Raw genomic sequence first — 18,256 nt, 5'->3', positions numbered from 1 at the left:
GGGACCTTGTGCGTGTTTATGCTTTCTCTATGTCCAGCCCCTCCGGCAGGATGAAGGGTGAGTTTGCGTGTGTGTGTCTCTGTGCCTATGTGTGTAGATTAATGCAGTGCTCTCAGCCTCTTACTCCTCTCCCAGCTCATCTGTCTGATTCAAGCTGACACACTGTGTTCTCCTCTGCAACATTACAGTCACAGACTGCTTAGGAAGGGGGAGCATAAGACGGGGTGCAGCTGGGAGGGGTGGTGGTTGGAGAGAAGAAGAAAAAAACATGAAAGACATATGAGAAAAGGGGGCACAATGGCACTGACGCAGACGGGAGAAAAATTATGAGGAGCCAAAAAATAAATAAAAACATGAGGGAGAAATGGAAAACACGACAGAAAAAACAAAAAGGGCACATTTTTTTGTCCCAATACAAATAAAGCTTAAGAGATAGCGGAAGAAATCAAAGTGATGTAAGAGAGTTGGAAGGAAGAGGTCAGAAGCTGAACGAGGTTTGCTTTTGCTGAGGTAAATGTTGCTCTGCCGTCCACCAGCGGGTGATGGTCCTGGGGATTAAAGTATGGCCAGATGCAGGGGAGGGTTGAGCTGGTTTTAAGAGTCTTAAACCTGTCTGAACTGTCTGAGGGACGAAAAACAAAGTATTCATAAAGACTCCTGCAGGGTCTCCTGAAGGGAGCACACTATGAATGCAGGCATTCTCAGACTCAGGTTGGCCACTTTGCAGTTATTCTGCCCTACGATCGCAGTAAAGCTGCTGAGAGGAGAGCTGCTAACGCTAAATGTCAGTGGATTTAGTCTTCACCCTCTGAAGAAGTTAGTCTGCCAGTGTAGACCACAATGTTGGCTACAAACCCATTATTGCTTTTTTTAATGACCCATTTCTTTTGTTGTTTTTGTTTGTTTATGTTATGTATTGTTATGATGAATGATGTCTTTGTCAAAACATGATCATATTTTGAAATAGTAATGAAAAGCTTAATTTCAACGAGCCTAGTGCTTCAGATGCTTTTATGTGATAATTGGTTCAAGATGCAGTTCATCCAACAGACTGTTGACTTGTTCAGTGTGTGGGGAGATTTTACCACAATGCTTAAAAGGACACTGTGATTTTCCCTCTGGGATATTCATTCATTCATTCATTCATTCATTCATTCATTCATTCATTCATTCATTCATTCATTAAGGTGTAAAGAACATAAAAGAATGCTTACATTTTTCATCTAATCTCTAATAATTACAGTGTTATTACCCTAGTAAAGCGCAGTATCAATTTTTGATCATTTCAAATCTATTCACATTTATTGTTGTAAAAGTTTTACAGAATATCCACTCTAAGTAACTCTTGGTTTGAAAAGTACTCTAATTTGTTTGCCGTCTCGCGTAGTCTGTAATGTAAAAATCATTCGCAGCAGCCCCTCCAGCTGATTCAATACAGGAATTAGAATATGGAGCCAGAAATGAACATAATACACCCCATTTAACATTGGTGGTACAGTATGTGTCTGAGTGTGTGTGGGTGGGCAGATGAAAGAGACAACTTCACCCAAGAGACATCTATGAACAATGCTTTTGTTAAGGCTTGAACACACATCCACACCCACCCACAGACTCCCACCCACATGCCTGTGTACACACAAACACACACTGTATGAATACAAACACCCGTGTAGGTACACACACACACGTCCCATTTAGATAAATCACCTTGGATTAGACCAGCTTCCTAAAGCTCATTTTAAAGTCTTTGCAGAACGCACAGAAGGGGTGGAAAAAGAAGACAGCGAAGAGGGAGAAAAAAGTCTGGCTCCAGTGTGTTACCCTCTCTCAACACCGTGAAGGTGGAGCTGGGAGGGAAGAACGAAGGAGCAAATACTCCCTGAAGTATGCAAGAGTGGAAAGTAGGAGGGAAACACAAGAATGAAGGTAGAAACAGGAAGAGGGAAGAGAGAGAGAGGATAGCTTGTTGAGAGTTTTACAGATTTTCTTTGTTGTGCCCTGATGACGACAGTGTGGCGGGAACGTTGTTAGTGAGTGGAAGAGTTAGATTTTCTAAGAATTGGAAGGCAATTTGTGAAACACAATTAGAATGCTCTTATTTATATAAACTAAGCATTACTCTGACAACATTTTATCTTAGTGTTGGCAAACATCTGGCATCAAATGTATTGTCACTGATGATGTCATCCAGTCTCATGCTACGCTATGCAGACATTCTTCTGCACTGATGAAGAGTTGCTCACTTTAGCATGCCAAATGTTTCTAGCTTTTCTTCTTTTAACTTTTTTCTTTTATGTAGGAAAAAGCTTCCTATGGAAATGTTTTAAAATGAGCTTGCTTGCTATATGACTACATATTTGCACATTTACACAATGCATTTACACCAATGTTTTTGCATTTTCCATATTAAAAAAGTACATGTGGCAATATAAGAGTTTCTGAACTGCTGTTATATTAGTCTAAGATGAAAGTTGTCCTGTGTCCTTCAACAATTTAGTAATCAATTTTCATTGGAATGCACTTATGTGGACCTACGATTTAAATGTTTATTTATAGGCAGTACACTCATATTGCTCATTGTCCTTGGACAGTGACATCAGCCATTTGGCTCAATATCCCTCTGTCTGGCCTCTCACACACACACACACACACACACACACACACGCACACACCCACACACACACACACACACACACACACACACACACACACACCACACACACGGGTTTCTGCAGCACGCGTATAAAAAAAGCGTCAAATACATCATAGATTTTTCACCGAATCCTGAATGAGATCACTGTGACACAACAGAGAGATTATATAAGAGCAGCAAAACGCAGGCCTTGGAGGTATAATTAAACATTGGGGAAGCAAGAGAGTATGAATGCATTAAAAGGTGACTGAAAAAGACTAAACACGCTGTAGTGCTGCGGTTTTAGCTGTGCAGACAGAGCTGTTATTAGTCATAGCGCAAAGTCCTGCAGCTGTTAATGTATGATGATATAATTTATGTCGTGCACCTGTTACTACTCGAACAATATCCTACTGTGAAGTGATATGTTTTGTTTTGGGTTACGTCGGCTACGTGACAATACATTGAAAGCAAAAATATTTGTGTTAGTCTGCTCTGCACTGCACAGTGTTGAAACACAAATTATTTTAGAAAATGGTTTTTCAACTGTGTGCGTTTTAGCAGCTTTCCACAGTGTGTTGCTGCTGGGTTGCTGTAAAGATGGAGCACAATACTACAATAGTCGGCGTAGTGGCGTCTGGCACACACCCACAGGACAACTGTTACTACATTTCACTTGCCTGCTTTGCTCCCACTGCCCATTCAAAGGAATTCCTCTTTTTCTAGTCAGAATATATATATATATTTCAATGTTATTACAGTTGTTTATAAAGACCAAAAAAGTCTCTACTATGATGCATGCATAACATTGCAAAATAACTGTATTTCAAATCTCAACAAGGTCAAATTTTGCTCATTAGAAATATAGATATGTGTCTATATTCAGAGGAAAATAGTGGTATGTTGGAAAAAAAAACTCTAATCTTAGTAGAACTTGGAAAAACGTTCTTTATTTCTCTTAAATGATTTAATTCAGGTATATCAAACCTTTAAACATAAATCTGGCTTCCTCTCTAAGGTGTTTTCATTCACCTTCTGACTGTGGTCTGATGTCTGGTGGAATAAAACTCCCAGTGTTGGCTGGTTTAAACAAAGCGTACTCATATAGATTTGAGTGAAGAGTTTGCTCATGACCACATAAAATTTGAAAGAGAGGGCCTTTCAATACGGGAGGTCACTTGATTCAACTGTTTCCTAAAATGAGCCTGTAATTTCGTCCATGTACTCATGTTAATCACCCCGACTTCATTAGCTCCACTGCTTATTCCTTTTGCTACCTTTTGCTTTGTTGAAATTAATCACAAAGGAACAACCTCGAAGTGCCGTGGTATGAGAAACTAAGAAAAAAAAAACCCATAAAAAGAAAATGAGGATAAGGAGTGAGTTAATTTTGTCCTGATACTTCACCAACAAGAAGTGATTTATTGCATAGTTTAGTTTAAGAGACGTTGGAGTGGCCATTAATGTGAATCTGCAGCTGACATGAGTACATAGCTGTTAGTCATTAATAACCCAAAGCGCCCCCATCGCCAACATCAAACATTTTCTCAGAGGAGAATAAAGTTGGAGCTGGAGGCTGTGACTTATTTCCAGCCCTGATTTCATCTGATTACATGAAATAAAACTGCTAACTAGGCTTGAGTCAGAGTTGCGTATCGAATCTAGGTGTGTGCACCTGTGACTAAATTTCAGTTTCAAACTCAAGTATTTTTCTTCCATAAGAACTCGTTCGGTTGTAAATCTCCTGTAAGAATTCAATAAGAAAACGGGAAACACAAATGGGGTTTCGTGCATTTCTGTGTCCAAAAGTCGAAGAAGAGAACATGCAGTTTTAATCAAGCTTTGACAGCGAAGAAAAACACCACTGGGATCAAGTACATTTTATATTAGTTTATCTGGAGGCTCATGGCACCAGAGATTTGGTATTTGACGGAACTAGTTTAAAAAAAAAAATCAAAAGCCAAGAAAGAAAACTTTACATTGTTATCCTTGTTCTCTCATATCTAAAATAACACACCGACTCTCAAATCCAACCAAAGTAGGAAATTCATGGAGCAATTTCAATTAATCTCATGGTATAAATCTGCTCTCTCTGGTCACTGGATGTACAGTCTAAGCTCCTAATAATATTTCATTTGTTGTTGTAAACATAAACACAGCGTATGCATATTATTTTCATTCTGGCAGTGACCCTTTCCTTTGAAAATGAGGGAATAGAGAGCAGTAATAAAAAAGAGTTAAAGTAAAGCATGTTTATAGTGTGTTCTGCCTGTTGGTTGAATATATTTTACATCTTTTTTTCCGTCAGAGTGACATAAATAAAAATAACTGGAACATATAATGATATAAGGTATTTTAATCAATCGGTGTTCAATCTTCAAAAGAAAACGACTCGTATGCTTTTCATCGAAATGCACAGAGGTGTTAAGACTCCTGAGCTGCGACTCTCTGACTTTGTCTCCGAGGTTGCAGAGCAGATTTTCATACTTCTGCTACATTCTGTTTCATAATGTTGTTGCTGCTTGAGTGCAACTTAAATGGTTGCCTTGGCAAAGTTTTTTTTTTTATTGGATTTTTCTTGGGTGAAAATACTCATGACTCTGGGAGACCACTCAAAAGCTGCAGCTTGTGATTCTTGAAGTAGTTTATTGATTTCTGAAGAATACTTTGCTTCGTTAGGATCATTATTGCCACAATGAGCTGCTGAACCATTCTTCATTCTGTCTGGGCTTTGTTTTTCTGCACCTCCACATGCCTCAAAGTACAAAATCTGAAACACTCAGCAAGTTATCTACTTTTTTCCACGTCTATGTCTCCGTAAAACTTTGTTCGTGAATGAATCTGGATTATCCCGATTTCGTGCATTACTGTTTACCCTAAATGATACAACATAGTTCCTATGTTGACAAAACCTTCTTGCTGCTTCCGTTTCTCCTTAAAGGAATGGTTTAAACTTTTTGTTGTGAACTTCTGTGAAGGTATTAGTCATAGTTCCCTGAGCTGGAGTAGAAAGATGCCAGTCCATCACAGTGAAACACAAAGACAAAGAACAAACAGCCATGTACTCACACCTAAGGCCAATTTAGAGAGATAAATTAAACTAGCAGTCATGTCTTTCACCATGGGAGGAAGTGTGTTCTCCCATGCATGCATGAGAGACCGTGCAGGCTCCATGCAGAAAGACTCCAGGCCAGGATTTGAACCCAGGACCTTCTTGTTGCTCCAGCATGTGGCCCTCACATGGATTTAGCAATTTAAAGAGAAAATGTTTGTCTTTATGGAATACAACAGTACATCAGTGTATATTTAAAGTGTGCACTTGCACAAAACTGTCGAATTTAACACTATTTTTACAGTGAAATTATTTCCAGATTAATGCTCATTGCTTAAAACTGCTGCCTGTCGAACTGCCCCATCTATGGCAGCCCATCAGTCCACCTTTTACCCTTCAAGAGTGGAGCTTTGTGAAAGCATGTCACTTATGCAACAGCTTCGTAGACGGTGTGGTGTTTGGAAATTATTCTGCTCAATTTGGTGAACCAGTTAGTGGGCAGATTGGTGCAGCCATCAGCCTCTCCCAGTTTAATTTCAGATGGTAACAAGGAGCTTGTTTGTCTTGGAAAAACTGGAAAATTGAACACAGTGCTCTTGTGAAAATGCAGATAGTTGATATTTGCAAATATATAGCAAATAAGACTCACTGCAATAAGACATCTTGTGAGTACAGGTGGGAACTATTACTTTTTCTAACTTCAAAAATCCAAAATGTCCCTTGAACTACTTAATTACTGCTGCATATCCTTACTGTTACATTAAAGAGGACAGCTGCTCAACTTAGCAGTGCATGGTTGTATTCAGTTACTAGTGCTACATTTTTGCACCTAGTCCCACTGTTTTAATGAAAGAGTAAGTCTTCCTGAAAGATGAATAAGGCTGATGGCAGAAACTGCGGAGAATTAATAAGCAGAGACACAGAAACTAATCTAAAATGAGAAGAAGAGCAGAAAAGCAGTGATGGAGAGATGAGAAGTCAGTGAGGGATGGCTTCTCAGGTATGTTTACTCTAGTTTACCTCATGTGTTCTTTCCGTTGTATGTGAAGCATGAATTAATGTTTCAGTGGGAAAGAGATTTCTCAAATACATACATTTCAGTCAGCATGAACAGATTTTTGCCAGTCTTTGTCAGGAGAACTGGAAATAAATGAGAACACGTGGATAAGGTGCTGAAGAAGGATTGAAAATGTTCAACGGGAAACTGGAGTAGAGGACAAAACAGCTAAAATAACTTTAAGTAATTAAATGATTGGTGGAAATGACTATAACAGTGAAAGAGACAAGAGTGATGAAACAATGAGAAAAAACAAAAAAGGTGATAAATCAGACATGGAATCAAGAGAGAAAGCAGAAAACGTTGAAAATCTGATAATAGGCAGGAAACATGAGGAGTCTGCGGATGAGAATGGAACGGAAAATGTGACGGCACGCTCGGAACGATAGACATTTGGTCACGATAAAGCACGAAGATAACATGGTGAAAGTCAGGGTCGCAGATTAAAAGAACCTGCGATGAGGTTTTCCTTCCCAGTCAGAAGCAGTTTTCAGTCCAGACTGTCTAATTGATCCAGTCACACAGCTGTGTTTCCTTTGCTGGTTAAAGATGCACAGCGTAAACAACAATGCTTTATTACGTCTTTCCTATTTGATATGTTGGCTAATGAAATGTGATTTCCAAACTTCAAACAGTTCTATAACATCTGTATCAAAATCCAGTTTATTTTTTTAATTGCATAAACTGTCAATTGGGCTAATTGTTTAAAAATTTGCTTCTGAGTGAGTTTTTTTTTTTTATCTGGCCCTCAAAGGGTTTTTGACATTCAAAGTGCTCAGGTTTGTTGTGACCTCGTGTATAATCACTTACAATCATAAAAAAATCTATCCTCCTCTCCCATGTCTCATGGAAATAAGAGAATCCGTTCAATACTTTTTTGTTAATTCTGTTTGATAGAACCTGCAATTTATTCTCAGTAAGATTAAAATGTGGTTTGACTAATGGTCAATTTATATGTGAATGTGAGCTCCAGTTCTTCCTGATCCACTATTTTTTTTAGTACTTTTATCATTTTGGACTCCCCAAAACAAAACAATCACAGATGGTTCTTCAACTATAAAATCCTTCTGCCACTCAAAAACACTCATTTGTAAGTGGCATAAATTAGAAAAGAAGGTTAGTGAATAGTTTGCTGTATTTGAAGATTATTTCTTAGTATTTCAAGACTTTACATCCAATGGGCATATTTCCAATGTCCCAAAAGGCAAATGAAAGATACTTAAAGGAGAAATTGGGATCAGAACTAAACGTCAAAGCTGGTAAAGTGTAGGAAGGTCTCTGTGTAAACGGTCACAAAGGAATTAAAAGCCATTTTTGGAAGGAATGTGTTTGTGAATTAACGATGCAATAAATAAATATCCCTTTTGTAAACAATTAAACAGCAACTTTATCCAAATATCGACTTGTGTGATTGTGTATTTAGGAGTACAGTATGTTGTGCAGTTTCATTTGTTGTGGTATTAGGTGACTGGAGAACTATTATTAAAAAACCCTTGTTTTTTCATTTTGCTTCTACTATACTTCCAAGGAAATGTGCAACGTTTTGAAGAACTATGGACAAAAATCACATAGAGAAGTAAAAATAAACCTAAATAAACGATTACAGTTGGACTGAAGACAGTTGTCAACTACATTTCTTCTGCAGATGAGATGGTTCACCACTATTCCTCGTTTTAATAATGTGGTGATAACATCTAAACCTAATTTCCTTCAGCAGTTTATTTGTTTAATATTTACTGATAATTTGACCACTTGAAGCAAAATAAATAAATAAATAAAAATACAGGATGTGTTTATAGAACTGGACTACGTTCACTGCATCAGTCAGGGTTGACTAACTTGGTGCCAGATGAACCAATTCAATCAAAGCAATGTTTTCTAATTAACTTAATTAAATCCGGGTTGCTTTCTGTATTTCTTTTTCTTTTTTGTCTTTTACAGTTAGCAGTAAAATACCAGGCATTCCACACACTCCCTTACTCCATTTTAATATATACTTGAGGGAAAACTGACTTTGGCAGTGAAGCAGTAAAATATGTTGGAGCATGTCACAGCCTGAGGAGAAAACCGGAGATGCAACACATAAAATCTGCCCTGAGTTCTGACCTGTTTTCATCCTCTTCTATGCTTTATATGCAGATTAATTGTAGAACGTGTTGTGTGCAGAAGCAGTTTATTGTGTTTAATAGAACTTATACAGTATATAGTCTGAATGTGTCGTCCTTGGCTGTACTTATGAAGTAGCTGAGATGCAGAATGACTGTAAGTCAGTGAAACCAGACAGAAAAAAACTATCCTGAACCTGGGAGTGAAAGACAAAGCTGATGGCTAAAACGAAGAACAGGGGGACAGGCCTGTCAGCCGCCTGAAAGATAAAGATTGGAGTGTGAGGGAGGGACTGAATCAGGCGAGGAATAAATGGAGAGAAGAGAGGGCTCGAGTGGAAATGAGCAGGAGAATACAGAGAGGGAGGAAGTGCCCTGTCTCACTCTCATCAGTCAGAGCGTTGGCCATCCTGTGGCGGAGGATGCCGTTGTCACCACGACGGATTCCCGCTGTCCGTATTCTGCTTACCTCCAAGAATATTACTGATGTACACAAAGAAACACACACAGTGGAGAGAGAGAGACACATATTCAGGAAGGGCAAATGTGCCTTTCCTGGAAGAGACAAACGCACTGGTGTCAGGAAACACACAGACAGATATTCTGATGTGAGAATTAGATGTTTTTTTTGTTACTGACCTTAATATGACATAAGATCTGGGTTTAATCTTGATTTTCAGATTGGCTCTTGAGTATTTCAGTTTTAGAGTTTGAAGCTTTATTTATTTCTCAGTCAGTTTAGTACTTTGAAAAAAAAAACAGATTAAAAAAAACAAAACAAGAAAAGCAGAAGCAATGAGAGGCGGCAGATTTCTCAATAAAATATTTCTTTTCAAGCATGTGCGGTTTGTGGACTTCACTGAAACTTAATTATAGTATAAGCTTTCTGTTGTTGTTTGACCAGCATAATATCATTCCATTCAGATTGTCTTTCAGATGCATTTTCCCTTTGCAGTGCCGTGCACGTCTACGCTCTGACTGTTGTTGGTGTGAAATAAGTTTTGGTGTTTTATACACACATAGATACAAGGACATCATACTGCTGCAAGCATCCACAGAGTCTCGTTATTCTGACACTGTGCATCATTATTCATCGGCACACCTACATCCATGCAGGAAAAAGAGCATATAGCGAATATACACACAGTTATGCTCATTTGGCAGTTGTGCATAGGCTTAGTGAAATGATAAAATTGCCCGACAAACACACACACGCAGAGACAGTGATGCTGCATTACTTATCCTAGACGTAAATGCCTCATTACTGTGTCACACACACTTGCTGTCCTCAACACACACTCTGTCTGTGCAACTGAAACCTTTTTCATTTTATTATTTGTGCTTGCATGGAAACCACAGAGAAAAATAGCAACATATGTGGCTATGTTGAGCAACAGATGCTCAACTGGAGACATTTTGAAGAATTGAATGTCAAAATGTGTCATGAACTAAACCCTCTGTCGTTTGTCTTTTTTTTTTCTTTTTAATCTCTGCAGTACTACGAAATGTCCTACGGTCTCAACATTGAGATGCACAAACAGGTAGGAAAAATTGTGTTTACCATGTTTTGATATGTTTTGTGTTGTTGCTGGATTACTTGGAGGGGATGTGTTTAGGGGTTGTTAGTACAACTCTGGCCTTGTGTAGATGCAGCTTTCATTGAACAAGAGAAGGGGTGCAACACCACAGCCAATGCTCATGAGAGACATTTGTGCATGTGAGGTTTCATGCTTTAATATTTGTGTTAAAAAAGTGAATCTGAATTGTAAGCCCCACTGTAAGTCCAAAGAAGGAACATGAAATGCTCATTGTAATGGCTACATATGAGCTAGTGTGAGGCTCTGATAGTAGCAAAGCAATAATTACATGACAATGTTGTAATATTGTGATTATTTTCCTTATGGGTTACTTCACAATGGCAGATCCAACATATACATGATAAACATCGACTAAATTTAAAGGCAGTTAATGGGATTAATTGGCAAATATTTGAGAATAAATATATATTGAGTGGTCATTATTTTAGAACATCAATGGCTGTCAGTCCATGAATGTCCCAGGCTAATCAATGCCTTTCAGTCACACTTGCTATTGAGAAACACTAAACATAACCCATCTGCATAGCTGGTCATGTTACCTTCACTGCCGTTTCGATACATTACAACGTCTCAGAACACAACATACAATTTACCAAAGCAGTTTACACTTTTGAGCTTACTTTCATTTAAGTTTAAATTGACTCTTGTTTCTTCAGAGTGACTCTAAGTTAGCTCTGAAATCTTTGTAACTTCAGTCTAAGACTCTCAAGACCCCCAGTTGGACTTCCGACTTCAGGCAGACTTCTTGTTCAGGTTTCGCTACTTTATCCCTCAAAATTCCAACTCATGAAAACAAATTAAATATATTTCAAGATGCTTGTTTTCCCAGCGGTATTTGGAAAACTTGAAGGTGTTTACCGAGTTGGTATTTTGTCTCAAATGTGTAAGAACCTCTGATCTACAGGATAATGCAGTTAATAATACTCCTCGATTCATGCAAAAAGACCAGATGTGCAGCTGAAGCCTGCAAGGGAAGGTCATCGTGAATTGTGTAACGTTTCCACTTGTCCTTGCTGAGATCTGGTAGTCTTGAATGAAGACATTTGTCTCATGAGCAGTGTGTGCTCTCAGGTGCCTGCAGCTGCTTGTCAATCCCCATACTAATTGCTGTCTGGGTCACGCTACAGGAGAAGTAGACAGTCAAATTGCATACAGAGAGCGACAGGCAGACAGTCAGATAAATGTCGACGTAGAAGGACAAAAAGGCAGACGCGAAACCTGTTCTAGTTGATAGACCTTCCTGCAGATAGACAGAATCATTATCCAGTTGAATGGCATTTCCTTTAAGGTGACTGCCTGTGTCGTCCTCCCTCCCTCTCTATATCTATCTATCTGTCATGCTAACTGGCTCTCTGTGGCGGAGCCAGGCACTGTCACAGAGGACAAGACAAGAAGGGGTTTATTTTTCACTTTTACAATGAGCTCTTGGCGTACACCTTCAGAAAGCAGCTCATTGTTTGAAACCGTCTCTGAGACGCCTTCCAATAAAAGGCTCTGTGCTCTGCACTTTCACCTCATAATTATCACGTCATTTAGCTATCGAGGTAATTATAGCAAAGAGATATCAAACATCGGATTTACAAACACAGAGTTCAGGCTGGGTGCATGGAGTTTTGTGCTGCTCTGCTGGTGCTTTGAGTTTAAGGTGAGGCATCTGTCCAAAACAAACACTTAAAAAAAACTGAAACCCGCCGTCGACTCCTACATACATAGTACATTTTTGTCATTACAGCTTGTTTTCTAAGTTGTGCTTGGTAAACCTTTAAATAAGGTGAGCTGAAAAGATTGATAGATGTATCTCCTGGTTTTGTTCAAATTCATTATTTCTAGGACAGGTGACGGGGAAAGACATCTACAGCAAAACTCATCTGGTGGGAATTTAATCAGTTCAGAATACATTTTTTTTTAACAATGACTCCATGCTTATGCTTTGAAAGAGTGATAAACACTTGAAATGCAAGCCATGTAGTACATTGTGGTAAACAGTGAGCTGCAATATTTGCAGAGGACTTTCTGTATTAAGTTTTTCTATTTGCAGGGTGCCTATAGACCGTGCTTGTTTTGTGTGTGGATCTAAAATGCATACAAGTGTGTTTTTTTTTTTTTTTTTGACTTGGTGTCTTTGCCTAGCGACATCTGAACATTTATTACCAAAACTATTTCTTCATTTGTTTTGAGAGGGTGTTTACAGTTTGGGTTACTTCTTAGGACCCTTTATGTTTGAAAATGTATAATTCATGTGTGTGTTTACATTTGAAAACAGGAAATAAAGATTTGTAATGTAATACACATACTTAATAGACATGACAGGACTTGGTATTCCACAAAATAAAATTATTTTCATATTTAAACCTATGTAGTGGGTTAATATACCAACATACATTCTGAGACAGGAAATAGCAGGAGAGTGCTGCCTGCTGATAGTAAGGAATCCTTATTTATCTACCAGCATCGTCTGCAACACAAACTCTAAGAAGACTGATTATGTCCCTTTCATTTCTAGCTAAGAAAATGTGTTGTTGTAATTAAATGTCTGTATGATGTTTAAAAAATAACAGAGAACATATGAAAACATATTTTCAGCCAGTGATAAAGAGGAATAATCCATCTTCTCTGAAGAAGATACTATATTGATATTTACTGTGATTTTAAAACCTGAAATATAATCAAATGTTTCTTCTTTAGAATATAAAATTCAGCCCCAAATCCAAGGATGGACTGTGTGAAGCCTTGACTTCATGTTTGAATGGCTGCTTTGTTACCAAACATAATGTCAGGGTTGTACTTTAGTCAGAAGAGAAACCGACTCTGCAGGAAGCGAAGGGATTAAAAGACACAGAGGGAGGAAGTCGGATGGTTGGCAAAACAGCCAGGGAGAGCTGGCCTGTCAGCTCCTGTCGCCAAAAAAAGGAAATGTACAGCGGTGCTGGCTTTACCTCTTAGAGAGGGAGAGCGGGGAGGATGACAGAGGCAGGAAGGCCAAGTAAGGGGTGAGTGTGGAAAATGGAGGGAACAGAAGGAGGAAAAATGAAGATGGTGGAAATGACAGCAGACCAAAGAGTTGTTTTCAGGCAAATGAGAGTTCAAGAGAGAGAGAGATGTAATCTCCAGAGTACATTGACGTCAGTGGTTAGTGAGGAAGGATAGAAGAAGAGTCACAAGGGGAAATATGAGATCGAAAGAAAAGGTAGAGGAGTTATGTCCGAATATAACAGGGTATCCTCAAGATACTCCGTTATATTCAGGTGTACTATGAGTAAAACGGGAGGGTATATGTAGTCAATCTGCATACACATTATACATATAATGAGAGAAGCCTCCTATGTCGTCAAGATAGGTGCAGAATTTAACTTAAATATTTTCTAGGTTGGATATGGATACCATGCAATGTGTTCACCATCTCATGCAATCCTGCTGTCCTAAAGGCTGTGAACAGGATATTTTACTAGAAGTATATATTTGTTATTATTGCAGTTCGAGTGGTTTATGTTTGTAATAATAAGTCATCATGTAAAGGCAGGGATGTCAAACTCGGTTTCACTTATCGGTCACAGACTATAACTTGTGTTAGTTTACAATTTAAATTGCACAATTCAAATTAATATGTTTGATAATTCAGATACATGTTTAACTGAATCCCCTAAACTCAAGGCCCGAGGGACAAATCTGGCCCGCCGAAGCTTTTTATTTGGCCCTATAGACTCCAGATTACATCAATTAGTCCCTTCATTTTTTCCACAAGTCCTCAAAATTCACACAAAATCAACAGATCCCCATATTTTTCTGGATTTTATTGCCAATTTCTCAAAGTTGGTCAAAAACATTGGGTTTAATTGACGTCAAGTTAGTGTTGCAAATACATTTAATGAAAAGGCATTAAATACGTTTTACGTATAATACTGACAGTTTGTTTGTATTTCAAGTAGTGAGTCCACCGTGTATTTATGATTTTGTGTATCTGTCCATCAGTTTCACACCTGTCACATCATGAACACTCAGGTTCGACTGGGTGTCCTGGATTTATTGTGTGGAGGTGTTCAGCTTGCTGCATAGCTGAATGGAGTTTTCTGCGAGGCCAGTACAATAAGTGTACAAAAGAAGGTTAGTGTGATTTTAAAAAGACTCTGATAAGAGGAAGAGGGGGAAGAAAGAGCATGGTAGAGAAAAATATAGTTAACCGTGGAAGAGGAACTGATAAAAGACAGCAGGGATGAGAAGGGAAATAGGAGAAAGAGATTAATTGAACGGATGAAAGAGGAGAGGGTAAACAGGAAGGATGGAGCTTTAGAAGTGACAGAAAAAGACCTTATGGAACAGATGAAGCGGGGAAAAAAGAGCTGGAGATGAAAATGAGAGCCAAGAAAAGAAAAGTGATAGAGAGGAAAAAAGAAAAAAGGGGGGAAGAAGCTGAAAGATAGGAAGACGTACAGAGAAAGACATCAAGGGAGGGAGGGGAGCTTTGAGCTGCTGCAAGAAATAATGAATCATGAATAGATTTAACAGTATCTGCTCTTATTTCCTCTCCACCTCCTTTGCCTCCCCCCCTCCAACTTACTCCCAACATCCTGTTGAGATCACTGCCGGTAGCCTCCCCCTGCCCTCTCCCTCCTTTTCTCCAACACGTGCTCTGTCATTATCAGTGGCAGGGCCATCTCATGTCTCGGCATTAATTGAGCTGTAACGGTCGTCTCTCGCCTTCCTACCCTTCCTTTGAGCTGCTTTTGATTATTTTCTCTCCCTGACTCGCTCTCTCCGTCTCCGTTTCGCTCTTTAAATTTCCACCTATGCTCTTTATCTCCAGCCCTCCTTTCTCCATTTCACTTTTCTCTTCTCTTTGTCCCCGTCTGTTTGTGATGATTGTATCCAAACAGCACAAAGGCTCAAGAAAGATAGCATCTCCTCCATTCTTTCTAAGCTTTATGGATACAGTGACCTGCAGACACACATCACATTATCTCACTTGGTTCACTTTCATTATCATATCATAAATTCATATATCCTTGCTGAGTCCCCCCAAGCAGCGAGGGGAGACTATACTGACTTTTCACTGCTTTCTGTCATTGTTCTATATTCATTGATATAGCACTTCTGGGGCTGTGGCGGTTTTTCCACTGCGTCCCAGTGATGTGCATATGCACCACATGTACTTTCATTGACTTTATAATTCAGCCGTGCACCGTGGCACGCAGCTGCTGGAGCAGGAGAGTTTACAGATGTGATAATGTGTTGTTGCTGTGAGGTGTGTGCTGATTAGATTGAAGCTTTTGTGTTGCCAGATAATTAATGCAGCAGGATGATAGGATGATGGCAGGAGGGGAGGCGCGTGTCCTCTGACAGCTATCAACAAATGAGTGCGGTCTGGGAAAACCTGAACACAGAGAAGACAGGAGGGCTAAAACTCCTCCAGTTAAAAGAATATAAACCGCTGATTAGCCCTTTCTATTCATTATGTTTATTTTCTTTCCTTCCTTTCACATCGTCATGCCAACATCTCTGTGTGAAAACAGCAGATGACGTATTAACTTTGGACAACAAAGTCCTTTTAGTGAAACACACAGACTATTTTAGCCCATACTCGTTATATTACGTGCTAACATTTTCTAGCTAACCTACACTCACCTTCAACTTGTTTAAATACATTTTACCTTCTGAAATGGTTTAGTTCTTTGTGGCATTAATTTTCCATGGGTTTGTAGATATTTTCCAGCGAGTATTTATGCTACAGCGTCACAGTTGCTGCACCACAGCTCTCTCACACCATCTGCACCCCAACGTCATCATGGCAAAGTAACACACCCGGTCATAACACAGCTGGACACTGTAAATTTGAAAGCCATTGGTCAAATAACTTTTTTTCCCCCAGTGGGACTGCATTAAACATGACATAATTCAGAGACAAAACAGGATCCAGTATTTCACAAAATATCTTCTCATCTAAAGTCATGCATTAGGTGTTCTTCAAAACCTAATGTTCATAAGAAATGACGTGGTAATTGGACTAACGAGCCGAGAGCGTGCCAAGGAAATATCCCCCACACCTTTAAACCCACAGCACAAAGCTGAACTGCTGAAGCAAGGCTGGACGCCTGATTTTAAGTTGATTATTAAGTCAGTTTTTGATCCAACCATCTAAATGCTGCAGATGAATTGTGGACTTGTTGGACTGGGGGACATTTTTAAAATGTGTTATTTTCAAATTTAGTTGAGCCTGTGTGAATTGCAGCTTTGGTTTCGTGTTCCTAGCCGACAGGAGTGGCACCGTGGGATCTTCATCTGCCGTACCCCATCTGCTATAAGGATATTGTATTCCACATACCATGGCTTTGATAAGTGGCTATTTGAGCTGCTGTTGCTTTTTCTGTCATCTAAAATCTTCTTCTCGAACAACTAAAATCAACAAGGGATTTTTTTTTGTTCCTGCAAAAGACAGATTTTTGTTTTTAACAACATGCAGATGCAGGTTCTCAACTCTCCCAACTCTCAGCCCCCGTCGTCTTAAGCCCTCTTCCTTCTGATCATTGGATATGCTGACAAAAACGTGCAAGACTTCACTGCAAATGGACAGAATTTTGTTTGACATACTACCAATGTAGTTTACAGGAAGGAGTCAGGTGTTTAGGTTAGGGTTAGGTTCAATGTCAGGGAGCAAATTTTTTGAAACATTTTAGAAACCACAAAAATGGCTGGAGAATGGTGAAGCCTAAGAACTGGGCCTGGGAACCAAACGTCAGGTTGAGAGATGTTTTTGGATCATTGGCAAGTTTATAACTTCTGCAGAAGTGAGAGGCTGAACTGCATTTACACATTATTTGTTGATAAAAAAAAACAGTAAATTTTGCATTACATAGCTTTTCTTTCAGTTATCAGTCCATCATTTCCCTGATAAACCCAACCAACTTTTTGTCCTGTACTTCATCAAGTGGGCTTTGTATTACTAAGTCATAATAATTACTATGTTATGTGTGTTCAGATGTATACGTGACTTGTTTTGAAATCAACATCTCAAACTTAAAAGTGGTAATTAGGCTTACATGATTGACTTTTTGACACATGCTTTGAATGTGGTGTAGTACTGAGCTTTGACAGTAATTTCAGTTTTGTGGGAGGAATTTTTTATATAATGCTGGGTTGGTGTGGTTAAAAGCTGGGTTCATGTAAGTTGACAAATTTAAAAGAATAGGGCATTTTTTTTATTTGCTATTGTTTTGCCTGTCAGTTAAACACGTTAAAATAAAAAAAGAGGTAGAAAACAAGAACAAAACATCAGATTTTTTTTTGGATGTCTTTTTTTTCAGATAAATGGCTGAAGATGCAAACTTAAAGATCTTTGTTTTGTAAGAAAAAAATGAAAATGACAAAAACATGGTTGCTTAATTAGCAGGTAGGACATGAGAAAGAACAAATATGCTGAAAACCCAAATAATATGGGTCTTTGGTAAGTACACACAAAAAGAAATGAAAGAAATTATGTTCTGCACTTCATAAATCACAATACTTGGTAATGAATTTTAAACTTTGCTAAGTGGTTCCTCTTTCTTGTAAGGATTCTTCTTTCTGTACCTAAATGATTTCAGCAATTGCAAAAGTTAACTTTCTAATCATCTTTCTTTACCGTGGATGTGTGTCCTGCTTGTTTCAGATGTGTAAAGTAGCTCACAAGATTTAAATCCATGAATCAGTAGTGGTGTTCCCTGTGGTAAAAATATCACTTTTTTTTTCTTTTTTTTTACAATAATTTAAATCAGCTTAGCCTACCATTATAACGCCTATTAACAACAAATCTTGTCTTGAGGTGCTTTACAAAAACATTCA

General features: G+C 38.6%; 1 protein-coding gene across 1 annotated transcript in view; it reads left to right on the top strand.

Annotated features, from left to right (window-relative positions):
* tle2b (TLE family member 2, transcriptional corepressor b) overlaps positions 1-18,256 on the top strand; it is an 81,450-nt gene that overhangs the window by 21,160 nt on the left and 42,034 nt on the right. Inside the window, exon 4 of the mRNA XM_088004962.1 lies at positions 10,343-10,387. Within this exon, the coding sequence (XP_087861088.1) occupies positions 10,343-10,387 (45 nt within the window). The remainder of the gene's footprint in view (positions 1-10,342; positions 10,388-18,256) is intronic.

The sequence above is a fragment of the Poecilia mexicana genome, unplaced genomic scaffold, assembly GCF_051168715.1.
Source record: "Poecilia mexicana isolate PSO_F unplaced genomic scaffold, ASM5116871v1 scaffold_4, whole genome shotgun sequence".
In the NCBI taxonomy this organism is placed as follows: Eukaryota; Metazoa; Chordata; class Actinopteri; order Cyprinodontiformes; family Poeciliidae; genus Poecilia; species Poecilia mexicana.
The sequence above is the reverse complement of the archived record's forward strand: the minus strand, read 5'-3'. Positions and strand labels throughout refer to the sequence as shown.